The sequence below is a fragment of the Staurois parvus genome, unplaced genomic scaffold (assembly GCF_062004578.1).
Source record: "Staurois parvus isolate SC_StPar_1 unplaced genomic scaffold, SC_StPar_1.0 ptg000715l, whole genome shotgun sequence".
Classification (NCBI taxonomy): Eukaryota; Metazoa; Chordata; class Amphibia; order Anura; family Ranidae; genus Staurois; species Staurois parvus.
Window position 1 is genome coordinate 9,957,872 of NW_028318511.1, and position 13,684 is coordinate 9,971,555.

At 40.3% G+C, this 13,684-nt stretch overlaps 1 protein-coding gene across 3 annotated transcripts in view; it reads right to left on the minus strand.

Annotated features, from left to right (window-relative positions):
• Window positions 1-7,724: 7,724 nt before the first annotated feature.
• Window positions 7,725-13,684, minus strand: part of RASSF7 (Ras association domain family member 7) — a 106,349-nt gene continuing 100,389 nt past the window's right edge. For all 3 annotated transcript variants that reach the window (XM_089653592.1, XM_089653591.1, XM_089653593.1), the window contains exon 6: window positions 7,725-8,055. In XM_089653592.1, coding sequence (XP_089509718.1) covers window positions 8,024-8,055 — 32 coding nt within the window. In that variant the 3' untranslated portion in view covers window positions 7,725-8,023. The remainder of the gene's footprint in view (window positions 8,056-13,684) is intronic.

A 13,684-nucleotide genomic window follows, 5' to 3' on the forward strand; every position in this document is an offset into this window, starting at 1 on the left:
CACTACCCTGCTTTGACAGCTAGGCGGGGATCTTCTCTCCTCCCTGCTGTCAAATTTTTAAAAAACGTGGCCATGTGGGGCTGCATCTGGCCACGTCACTCATTCACACTCCACTGTGAATGAGAAACTACATGTCCTTTGTGGCTGTCGGCTTGTAGTTAATTGATTCCTTCTGTCAGTATATCTGCTTGCTCATACATCCCGTACGGGAAAGCAGATATATTGACAGATCTGCAGGAGACCTGCATGGCACCAGCGATCTGCTTATCGCTGGTGCCATGGTTTCCAAGCTCCTTCAACCAAAAATAATAAATGCACATTTTTTTTTTACCTGCCAAAAAAATGCAGTTATTATTTTTGGTAAAAAGGTGAATTTATCCTTTAACCAGGATCTAGCTCTTAGCACCCTAAAAGGGTTAGCATTGGCCTTATCCCTCCATTTTCAAAGGCTTTTGGGTTTGTGCTCCCTTGTTAGAAACAAATTAAGGTCCCAGGGAAACACAAGGTTTTCTCTGCCTTGCGGAAATTACCCTTTGAACCCATTTGAGATTTTCCCTTAGAGATTCTTGCCAGCAAAGTTGCCTTTTTAGTAGCCATCACATCTGTCAAACATGTCTCTGAACTGTCGGTCCTCTCCTGTAAGCAGCCTTTCCTCATATTTCATGACCAAGTTGTATTATGCCAAAGACCATCCTTTCTTCTAAAGGTGGTTTTCACGCCCCATCTCAATGAGATTGTTTCTGCTGCCAAGCAGCCAGAGGGTTTCTCTCAACATTGTCTGAAGGTAGACAGAACCATTACAATGTACCTAAAAGCTACTTTTTTTTTGTTAGATTCCCTGTTTTTTTTTTCCTTTACCAGATGGATGTAGAATCTTCTATGGATGCAATTCTTGGTCACAAGGTTCTTGCAGTGGCACTCTGAACTTGGGCCTTTGAGCTCTGTTGTTATTTGGACCTGTTAACACAGTAGTGTGCTTTATTGTTGCAAACCTAATTTTTTATGAATAGAATAGGTTGCCTGTGTTCTGTGCTGTATGATTAAGGGGAATTCTAACTTGCCTGTAAATTCCATATCTTAGAGTACAGTTTGGAACAGATGCCACCCTTCCTAACACTAAGTGTTACTCTGCATTGCTTGGTACAAAACTGAAAACTCACAGAGTGGGGTAGGGTTATAGCAGAGATCTCTTGGGGGTGGGGGTGGGGGGGGGGGTTTGGTGGTGTTTGTCCTCAAAAACTTACCAGTGTCCAATCACCTGAATGTGCAAGCCTATAACCCATGGTGTATGAATATTTTGCCTGTCTCCTTTACTGTACTGATGTGTAATTTACAGTTAAGTCAATATTTCAATTTTTTGCTTCTTATCAAAGAGATATAGCAAACTGCTTAAAATAGTTTATTTAACAGAGCAAATAAGAGAAGTTAATTGTTAGCATTTACTTACATTTTAAAGGATCTCATGATGGTATTTGCCTTCATTTTTATATTTCATGGAACCATGTTGTTATGCTTTCATATTGACATCGAATGCATTAAGGTAAGAAAAGTTTTGATTTTAGAACCACTTTAAGGACTTTTCGGACAAGAGGTTTTGAAGCCCTCTAGGGTTTTTTTTTGCCTTGGGAAGCCCTCTATAGCTGCGATGGACAGCAAAAACCCCACACTCCCCTGTAAACCCCTTCCCCTAGGCATGAACCCCCCCCACCCTCAAAAAAGACCCTTCTCACACTCTCATTAAAATCCCCAAGAAAATCCCTCAACCATCAGCAAAATTACCCACCTCCAAAGCAAAAATCCCCTCAGAAAAAAAAAAAAAATCCTTCACTCTCCCAAACAGAAATCACTGCATAGGACAAAAATCCTCATCTCTTCAGCATCTGCCAAGCATTTTCCTGCCCTCATGCAAAGCGGCTTTTCCTCAGCTGTATATGACACATCCACGCCTAGTAGGAGCCTAGAATTTTCTGCATCTGCTCTGATCGGAGGTCTTCCAGGGAGCTGGGTACTTGTGGGAATTTCTGCAAAGTGGCAGGTAACATAAAATGCCCCCCTCGCCCCCATGCCTGATGCTAGCAACAGCCAACCAGAAACACCTGCAATGATATTTTGTGTTGGGGTTATATGCACTTGATAGTTCACCTTTTATAAAGATGGACTTTTATCTTGTTCTAGATTGGGAATGCCAAAGATCTTGTATGTCTTTGGAGGATATAGTCATATTTTGCTAAGCTAGAAATCATGTATAATAATGATCATTTTAATGTATGTTGTATGGTATAATGTGCAGGAATCTGTCAGAATACCTTTATGACCTTTTTCTCTTTCCTTTTTTTAATGTGTACAGCAGTAGATTCCGCATGTGACTATTCAAGGACGATGTCACACTGAACACAACACAGCTGAATAAACACGTATTGTACATTTTGTCTATGAACCAAAGAATATCTATGTTATTTGTGATGTAATGAGTATAATATTGGGAATGACACCTGCAGTACACAGAGGTCTACCTGTGTGCTTTTATAAGGTCCTGTGGTTATTCTCAGTAATTATTTACACTAGAGGGCGATGTACTCCTTATCTTGCTTTCTGTTTGAATGACTCACCTGATAAAATGACATGAAAGGGATCACAAAAGGTGCCTACCCACTGTTTTCTTATTTCAGAAGATTGAAATATCATGTGAATTTTGAAGCATAAGTTTAATTAAATATTACAAAAAAAAAACAGCACAAGGGATGGTACTTATATTTTGGGTTCATTCAGATGGGTAAAAAGGCCTGTCCTCCTTGCATTGCCCATCTAAATGAGCCTTAATAAGAAGCCTTCTTTGTACTGGTGGCTGCTCTCATTAAAATCTTCCATCTATTGAAATATCATGTGAATTTTGAAGCATAAGTTTAATTAAAGATTCCTAGATTGTAAGCTCGTAAGAGTAGGGCCCTCTTACCCCTCGTACGTTGTTTGTTGTTGTTGTACTGTGCCATGTATTGTCCCCCCTATTGTCCAGCGCTGAGCAAACCCTTTGGCGCTATATAAACTCGTAGTAATAATAATAATAATAATATTACAAAAAAAAAAACACAGCACAAGGGATGGTACTTACATTTTGGGTTCATTCAGATGGGTAAAAAGGCCAGTCCTCCTTGCATTGCCCATCTAAATGAGCCTTAACCACTTGCCTACCGGGCACTTATACCCCCTAATTTACCAGGCCAATTTTCAGCTCTGTCTCACTTTGATTGACAATTGCGTGGTCATGCAAAATTGTACCCATATGAAATTTTTATAATTTTTTTTTCTGACAAATAGAGCTTTCTTTTGGTGGTATTTAATCGCCACTGGGCACTTTACTTTTTGTGCTATAAGCAAAAAAAGTGCAAAAAAATTTTGAAAAAAAAAAAAGTTTCTTTGTTTCTATTATAAAATTTTTCAAACAGGTAATTTTTCTCCTTCACTGATGTGCATTGATGAGGCAGCACTGATGAGCACTGATAGGCAGCACCGATAGGTGGCACTAATGAGGTGGCACGGATAGGCAGCATTGATAGGCAGCACTAATGAGGTGTCACGGATAGGTGGCACTGATAGGCGACACTTATAATGGGTACTGACTGACATCACTGATAGGTGGCACTGACTGCTGGGCACTGACTGGCACAACTGCTGGGCACTGACTGGTGGCACTGACTGGCAGCACTGCTGGGCTGCACTGATGGGCACTGTTGGGCGGCACTGGTGGGTGGCACTACTGGGCACAGGTAGGTGGCACTTGTGTGTGGCACTGCTGGGCACCGATGATCAGTGACCCGGATGATCGATGCCGATCCCTGCTCTGACAACTGCCGGTTTTCGGCAGTACTTTCCTCACGATCTGACAGCGTGAGGAAAGTGCAGCCGAGAACCGGCATTTGCATTTCCCGGTGATCAACGTGTCATTGGACACGGCTGATCACGTGGTAAAAGGCCGCTGTGATTGGCCTTTTACCACGTCACGTGATCAGCTGTGTCTGTAGGACACAGCGATCAAGGAGATCGCCGGGGGCGCGCAGGAGAGCGCGTTCTGGGAGGACGTCATATGACGTCCACCCACAACTGGCCGGCCGCAGTGCAGCCGTCATTCGGCTATCTGCGGTCGGCAAGTAGTTAATGAGAAGTCTTCCTTGTACTTGTGGCTGCTCTTGTTAAAATCTTCCATCTTCTGAGCACGCCTACACACACACACGTTGAGAATATTGGATGAATGATAATCTGTTTATTTTTGTATGCTAGTCTCATATCGAAAGTGAAGAGGTTACTAAAGGTATGAACATTCTTGTACGAGAGGAAAATTCAGAAGTGATGTAATGTATTTTCCGTCGAAAACTGTACTGGTTAAACAAAAATTGTACAATCTGGTATCATGGGAAAAATGTTTGTGCTTGTCCCTTTGAGTAATTTCGGGTGAAAGCTGTGTATTAACAAGCAGATTACCATACGATCACTTTGAAAGCAGCAATTTTCGTACGATTTTCTGATTGTGTGTATGGGGCTTTAGCAGTGATCTTTTGGTGTTGTTGGGTTATTACATTTGTTGGATCTTTCACAGGCACTTGTCAAGAGTGCTGACTATGCCTGGCTTTTCCACCCCTCTCTTCTTTTGATAATTGTGCTTTCCAGCAATGAAAAGCTCTCTATGAATGGAGGAGGCAGACCTATCATTCATCTGTCCATCATTCATACAGTGCTTTTCATTGCTTACAGCTGAAGTACAGCTTCTATGAATGGAGGAGGGGGGTGGATAGGACAGACATAGTTTGCATTCTTGACGAGTATCTAAAATGGCTATTTCAACCTCCGCAACACTGGAAGATCACCCGTGTGAAGGTGTGGCAAGAGAATGTAACATTTCAGCTAGGACATAAACCACCTGCACAAGAGACAACCTAACTCTCATTCATTGTGCTGATTTTTCTTAATGTAACTAAGCGTGGACTTTAAGTATGTTTTTTCAGTTTTTGTAATGTAGGTTTGTTTTCAGTTACTTAGTTTTATTCATAATTACCTTTACATATTTTTCATAATTTGATTTTCATATTTCAAAAACAGATTTAAAAAATTGTTCCCTAAGTATAGTTAGCATGCCTGATTTGTGGCTGTCAGATATTGTATAGTGTATGCTTACGTAAATCTGTTAAGTCTTTAGTTTTCCTTTAGCAGTTGCATAATCATCTCCTACTATAATGATCTTGATTAAAGGTTCAGGTAAAGCAAACCCTTCCCCATAAGAAGAAAAATGTTGGATTTCTCCTCTCTTTTTGTACTGGAGACAGTAGTCACCTGGAGTGGTGGTAAGAGTGAATCTGCCCAGTGGGGACACTAACATGGGGATTTGTCACACATTTCATTTCATTTAATAATTGGGGTAGTTAGGTAATTAGATTAAAGAAGAATTATCACGTTTTCTTTACATTAGATCCTGATGTACATGTAGTACTTGTCCCATCTTCCGAGGTGCCCAGTAATGTTAGCTATGATGTTGGACAATACAATCCTCCTTGGCACACAGCTGCCTGACATCACATCAAGAAAGGAGATAGTTGCTTTGATAGCGAGTGGCTGTCTCCGGCTCCTGTGGCATAAACTCACATTAGTGCAGCTCAGTTTAGATTTGGCTGCCATTGCACTAGACAAAAAAAAAAATTGTAGTTGTGTGCTATTCTAAATGAATTGCACTGCAACCTACCAACACTGCAGTAAAGCAAAGCCAGACAACAATAAAAACCTGAAAATGTATAAAAAAAAAAAAATGGAATAAAAGCCATATACATCCCTACATAAATTTTAAAATTATTTAGGTAGGAACATTCGTTATAGAGATATTATCAAGTTAATGTACAATATACACTGCTCAAAAAAAATTAAAGGAACACTTTGAAAACACATCAGCTCTCAATGGGGAAAAATCTCATGCTGGATATCTATAGTGATATGGACTGGGTAATGTGTTAGGAATGTAAGGATGCCCCATCGTTTGATTTTCAGGATGTCTTTGAATTCAGTCCTCTGTGGGTTGATAATTTTCATTTCTATCAAAGTATAAAAATGATGCAGCAGGCTAGTCCATTTTGCTGAAATTTCATTGCAGCAACTCAAAATCGTACTCAGTAGTTTGTATGGCCCCCACATCCTTGTATGCTGCCTGACAACATCCGGGCATACTCCTAATGAGATGATGGATGGTGTCCTGGGGTATTTCCTCCCAGATCTGGACCAGGGCATCACTGAGCTCCTGGACAGTCTGAGGTGCAACCTGGTGGAGTCAGATGGACAGAAATATGATATCCAAGAGGTGTTCTATTGGATTTAGACAAGGTAAGCATGGGGGCCATTCAATGGTATCAATTCCTTCATCCTCCAGGAACGGCCTGGCATACTCTCGCTACATGAGACTGGGCATTGTCGTGCACCAGCGTATCATCCCGATACCTAATGGCAGTCAGGGTGCCATTGTCTAGCCTGTAGAGGTCTGTGCGTCCCTCCATGGATATGCCTTCCCAGATCATCACTGACCCACCACCAAAATGGTCATATTGAATGATGTTACAGGCAGCATAACATTCTCCATGGCTTCTCCAGACCCTTTCACATCTGTCACATGCTCAGGGTGAACCTGCTCTCATTTGTGAAAAGCACAGGGCGCCAGCGGTGGACCTGCCAATTCTGGTGCTCAATATCAAATGCCAATCGAGCTCTATGGTGCCGGGCAGTGACCTCCACTAGAGGTCCTTGGGCCCTCAGCCCACCCTCATGAAGTCTGGTTGTGATTGTTTGGTCAGAGACATTTTACACCAGTGGCCTGCTGGAGGTCATTTTGTAGGGCTCTGGCAGTGCTCATCCTGTTCCTCCTTGCATGAAGGAGCAGATACCGGTCCTGCTGATGAGTTAAGGACCTTCTATGGCCTTGTACAGCTCCTCTAGAGTAACTGTCTCCTGGAATCTCCTCCATGCTCTTGAGACTGTGCTGGGAGACACAGCAAACCTTCTGGCAATGGCACGTATTGATGTGACATCCTGGAGGAGTTGGACTGCCTGTGCAACCTCTGTGGGGTCTAGGTATGGCCTCTTGCATTCGGCGAGGGTCAGTGTCACTACCGGTAACATAACAAGTAAAAAAAAAAATTAGTAAGAAAAGATGAGCAGGGAAAAAAATGGCAGTGGCCTCCACCTGTAAAATCATTCCTATTATGGGGGTTGTCTCATTGTTGCCCATCTAGTGCACCTGTTAATTTCATTAACACCAAAGCAGCTGAAACTGATCAACAACCACCTCTGCTACTTAACTGACTAGATCAATATTCCAGGAGTGTTCCTTTCATTTTTTTAAACAGTGTACATGCGGATGCTAAATTTGGTCTCGGCATCTAGGTTTTAAGGTCCATGCACACTGGCTTAATAAAAAAACAAAACAAAACAAAAACAAAAAAAAAAAAAAAAATCGCCATCACTCTTTGCAGAAAAAATACAAAACAGGTGTTTTTTTTCCTGCCTCTAAATGTGGAACTTAAAATATGCCTCTAAATGGCCTAATGTGCACAGACACATAGGATCACATTAGCTGCTTCTACAGGCAAAATGCTAAGCACCTCCAGGAGCAGTATTTTTTAAGCCAGTATGCGTAGTCCCTAAATTTCCCCTGGGAGTTAAGAAATCCTCATTACAAAAAAACCTCCAAACCAATAAACAGTACAAATGTTTTTATTTAATATTTTTTTCAAGATATATGAAAACTGTATTTCATCTGTCATAGAATACATACGCTTCATTTAATTGAAAATAAACATTCCCACCTCTAATTTGTGCACATTTTAAACTTCCAAGTTATATACAGGTATAAAAAGAAATTTATAATACAAAATATTATAAACTGCTATATATACATATTTATATAGATATATATTTTACATATAATTGTAATTCCATTTATACAGTTGCAATGTCTCAAACATAATAAGGTTGATTGCTGGTTGGTGTCATTCTTTCATGTCCAGGATGTGTCTCGAGAAGGCATTACTGCAAAAGATAACTGGGATTAACAATACATTCGTCAATGTATAATACGATTTAGATCATGTACAGTATCAAACTATGGCTTTATTTTAGCATCTGAAGGAATGAAGTTTTAAAATGCTTCCCTTAATTATTTTTCAGCAAACAGTGATTTTGAGTACGTGAAGAAACATGTAGCTAGGAGATATTTTTTTCATAGTTCATAGGATTGCTGTTCTTTTTTCCCACCAAAGTATCTCATACAAGAATGCTTAGGGGCACCTTCTAATCGATGAATCAATCCAGCTATCTATATCTGTGTCAGGGTAGTACAGCAACCAAGGATTGTTGATATCATGTGTACACTAAGGCCCCATTCACACCTGCTTGAAACTACAAATACACGACATTAAAAATCCCAGTAATTTAAATGGTGCTTGTTCAGACCTGAGTACTTTTAAAAGGCAGATTTTGGTATATTTGTCTCCACAGACTGAACTGCTGAAATAAATATTGCAACAACCCCCAATGCTGACTTTCAGGTAACCACCCAATCTCACACAGAAACTAATCAGAAGGAAATTACACTCTGGTTATGAAGTTCCAAATAAAGGAGTCAAGCCTTGCAACAAAAACATTGCCAACTGTGCAGCAAAATCAATCCATTAAAAACTGTCCACACAAAATGGACCTTCAATATTACAGGATGAAACAACTATAGCTCCAATAATCCAAAGCAAAAAATGCAACCAAGAATCTTAGGTTGGCCAGGCAGGCCAGAAATGTACACAAATACACCATGAGAAAGCATCAGGAAGATGATTTCTGCACACTAGACATGTGCGGTTTGAATTCGAATGCGGATGAATTTTTCGTTATTCAGACGTCTCTGATTTTTCGAATTACAATAGTAATGAATCTGAAATAATGAAACAAAATTTGGACGCAATTCAAATAGAATTAGAAAAGAATAAAATCGATTAGAATAGAAAAACTATAGAATACAATATAAAAGAATAGAATATAACAAAAAAATTTAATAGAATATAACTATTCCGAAATATTAATAGAAAAGAAAAATAGAATAAAATAAAATAGAATTTTGAATAGAATATAAAAAACAATAGAACAGAATAGAACTGTCTTCCGAAATTTGAATCGAATAGAACAGAAACAATTGAGTACTGACGTGATACTTTTTTTATTTGCACTAACATACAATTTTGAGGACAAGCTTTCGGGGTATGTCCCCTTCTTCAAGGTCCAGGCAGAACTACTACAAAGTTTTAGCAGAATGTTAGGAGAGATGTTGAAAGGGGGAGGGAAAAAACCCCCCAGAAAGGAACACACACAAACAGATGTACACAGCAATGGTTATAAGACTAGGATTAGACTGAAGATAAGACACAGCAAAAGCAAAGACTGGGGGGGGGGGGGGGGACAACACTCACAGAGGGTGTCGTAAAACTGTAGGATAATGAGTGAGGAATCCCATGTCCAAATTCAGGCCGTTATCTCTTGTGTCAAATAGAATTATCATTTTTAGTTCAAAAGTTTTCCTTTCCTGAATAGATTTGAAATCTCCTTTAAGAACTAAAATATTGAGGACTTCCATAGTGTGGTCTGGTTGTGCGAAATGGTGTCCCACAGGTGTGCAAAAGTCATCCTCTTTATGTTCCTTGATGATAGGTCTGTGCAAATTCATCCTTGTTTGCAACTTCTGTCCTGTTTCGCCAACATAAGATCCTTTGCTGCATTTTCTGCACTGGATAAGGTACACAACATTACTGGAGGTGCAGCTGTATGATCCGGAGATATTGAAGATCCCTTTTGAGTGTCTGACTTTTTGATGGATTGATTTGGTTGCACAGTTTGCAGCATTTCTTATTGCAGGGTGTGCTTCCATTTGTGACATTTTAAACAGAAGGAAGTTTCCTACTGATTAGTTTATTTCTGAGGTTGGGGGGTTGTCTGAAGGCCAGTATTGGGGGTTGCTGGAATATTTATTTCAGAGTTCCATCCTCTGTTATGATGGGTTGTAAATCTTTGATTATTTTTCTTATTCCTTCTAGTGCTGGGTTGTATGTGGTTACTAGAGGTACACGGTTGTTTGTTTTTTTCTCCTTGTACTGAAGTAGATTTTCTCTTCGGGTTCTCAAGGCTGTGTTTGTGCTGGTGTTGATAGTTTTGTCCTTGTAACCTTTCTTATGGAAGGAGTCTGCTAGTGTCCCGAGATGTTTATCTCTGTCTCTTGGGTCAGAGCACATTCAGTGGTATCTAATGGCCTGTGTATGATGGCACGTTTTGTGTGTTGGGGGTGGAAGCTAGAACTGTGGAGGTAGTTGCATCTGTCAGTGGGTTTCCTGTATATTGAGGTGTGAAGCATATCATCCTTGATGTATACTGTGGTGTCTAGGAAGTTGACGTGTGTGTTTGAGTATTCCATTTTTAGTTTGATTGATGGATGAAAAGTGTTGATCAATGAGTAAAATTGTTTTAGGTTTTCTTCACGTTCTGTCCATATGATGAAAATATCATCAATATAGTGATAGTATCTGTATGGCTTTTGTTCCATGCTGTTCAGGAATCTTTCCTCCAGGTCAGCCATAAATAAATTGGCATATTGAGGTGCCATTTTACTTCCCATCGCAGTGCCCATACATTGACGATAGATGTCTTTATTGAAAGTACAGTAGTTGTGTGTAAGTATGAATTCAATGAACTGTGTAACATCCTCAGCAGTGTATTTGTGGTTTGTTGAGGATGATAAGGATCTGTGACATGCAGCTAATCCATCCTTGTGAGGGATATTACTATACAGGGATACTACATCCATAGTCACTAGAGGTGTATTAGATGGTAATTGCTGTATGTTGTTGATCTTGTTCAGAAAGTCAGTTGTGTCTTGCAGGAAACTAGCAGTATTCTTGACTAACGGTTTTACATTTTTTTCTACAAAGCCTGAGATTTGTTTGGTGAGTGTATTCATACCTGTTATGATGGGTCTGCCTGCATTTCCTGGCTTGTGGACTTTGGGTAGCATGTAGAAGTCCCCGATTTCTGGATGATCCGGAATCGCATTTATAAGTTCTGAATGTAGGTGGGCTGGAAGTGTTTTAATGAGACCTTTTAATTGCTTTGTAAAGTCCTGGGTCGGATCATAATCCAGTTTTTTATAGTAGATGGCATTTTCCAGCTGCCTCTGGCCTTCTTGTATGTATTTGTTTGTATCCATCACAACAACTGCTCCTCCTTTATCCGCTGGTTTGATGGTGATGGCCTGATTATTGTGCAAATCGTGTATAGCCCTTCGCTCTAGTGGTGAAAGATTGTACAGAATTTTCTTTTGCTGGGTGGATATCAGGGATGTAGCTCACAGTCAGAAGCTATCAATATACAGTCAGGTCCATAAATATTGGGACATCGACACAATTCTAACATTTTTGGCTCTATACACCACCACAATGGATTTGAAATGAAATGAACAAGATGTGCTTTAACTGCAGACTGTCAGCTTTAATTTGAGGGTATTTACATCCAAATCAGGTGAACGGTGTAGGAATTACAACAGTTTGCATACGTGCCTCCCACTTGTTAAGGGACCAAAAGTAATGGGACAGAACAATAATCATAAATCCAACTTTCACTTTTTAAATACTTGGTTGAAAATCCTTTGCAGTCAATTACAGCCTGAAGTCTGGAACGCATAGACGTCACCAGATGTTGGGGTTTCATCCCTGGTGATGCTCTGCCAGGCCTCTACTGCAACTGTCTTCAGTTCCTGCTTGTTCTTGGGGCATTTTCCCTTCAGCAAGTGAAATGCATGCTCAGTCGGATTCAGGTTAGGTGATTGACTTGGCCATCGCATAACATTCCACTTCTTTCCCTTAGAAAACTCTTTGGTTGCTTTTGCAGTATGCTTTGGGTCATTGTCCATCTGCACTGTGAAGAGGCGTCCAATGAGTTCTGAAGCATTTGGCTGAATATGAGCAGATAATATGGCCCGAAACACTTCAGAATTCATCCTGCTGCTTTTGTGAGCAGTCACATCATCAATAAATACAAAAGAACCAGTTCCATTGGCAGCCATACATGCCCACGCCATGACACTACCATCACCATGCTTCACTGATGAGGTGGTATGCTTAGGATCATGAGCAGTTCCTTTCCTTCTCTATACTCTTCTCATCACTCTGGTACAAGTTGATCTTGGTCTCATCTGTCCATAGGATGTTGTTCCAGAACTGTGAAGGCTTTTTAGATGTCATTTGGCAAACTCTAATCTGGCCTTCCTGTTTTTGAGGCTCACCAATGGTTTACATCTTGTGGTGAACCCTCTGTATTCACTCTGGTGAAGTCTTCTCTTGATTATTGACTTTGACACACATACACCTACCTCCTGGAGAGTGTTCTTGATCTGGCCAACTGTTGTGAAGGGTGTTTTCTTCACCAGGGAAAGAATTCTTCTGTCATCCACCACAGTTGCTTTCCGTGGTCTTCCGGGTCTTTTGGTGTTGCTGAGCTCACCAATGCGTTCCTTCTTTTTAAGAATGTTCCAAACAGTTGTTTTGGCCACGCCTAATGTTTTTGCTATCTCTCTGATGGGTTTGTTTTGTTTTTTCAGCCTAATGATGGCTTGCTTCACTGATAGTGAAAGCTCTTTGGATCTCATCTTGAGAGTTGACAGCAACAGATTCCAAATGCAAATAGCACACTTGACATGAACTCTGGACCTTTTATCTGCTCATTGTAATTGGGATAATGAGGGAATAACACACACCTGGCCATGGAACAGCTGAGAAGCCAATTGTCCCATTACTTTTGGGACCTTAACAAGTGGGAGGCACATATGCAAACTGTTGTAATTCCTACACCGTTCACCTGATTTGGATGTAAATACCCTCAAATTAAAGCTGACAGTCTGCAGTTAAAGCACATCTTGTTAGTTTCATTTCAAATCCATTGTGGTGGTGTATAGAGCCCAAAATTGTAGAATTGTGTCGATGTCCCAATATTTATGGACCTGACTGTAGGTGTCCAGTTTGGGGTTGCGTCCTTGTGGGGGTGTGAAGTAGCTGTTCTTTTCTTTGTGTAGCACTCCATTGTCCTAGGATTCCTTTCATTACTGTGGAAATATTCTTTGAGCCTTAGTGTCCTGAAGAAATCCTCCATATCTGACAATAATTGATCTGTTATATCCACATTTTCAGTCAGGACAGCACTTACACAAGGGATACCTTGGGATTCCAGGTCACTGATAGTAGGAGGTAGATGTTGGGTTGCTTTTATGTTTAAGTTGTATCCAAAAGGTCTGCTCTTGGTGTAGCTTCTGAAGTTTTTTTGCTTCCCATTCATGGCAAGTTTTTGTATTTGTCTTTGTAGAGTTTCCAATTCATTCTTGATTTGGTTAATGTTGGTAGGGTCCAATGATGTTAGGGTTTCAAACAAAGACTGCTTTTGTATCCTGATCGTTACCCTTTTTCCATACAGTTTGTGAATGAGGTTATTCCTTAATCCCTCGCTGGTGCGTCTGCAAAGTCCTTTTGCGTAAGGAGAGTTGATTGTGTTTTCGCAAGGATTTTTAATCCGGAGGCCTTGTGATATGTGGTATGAGATTCCTCTTTATAAATAGAAAAAACAATAGAACAGAATA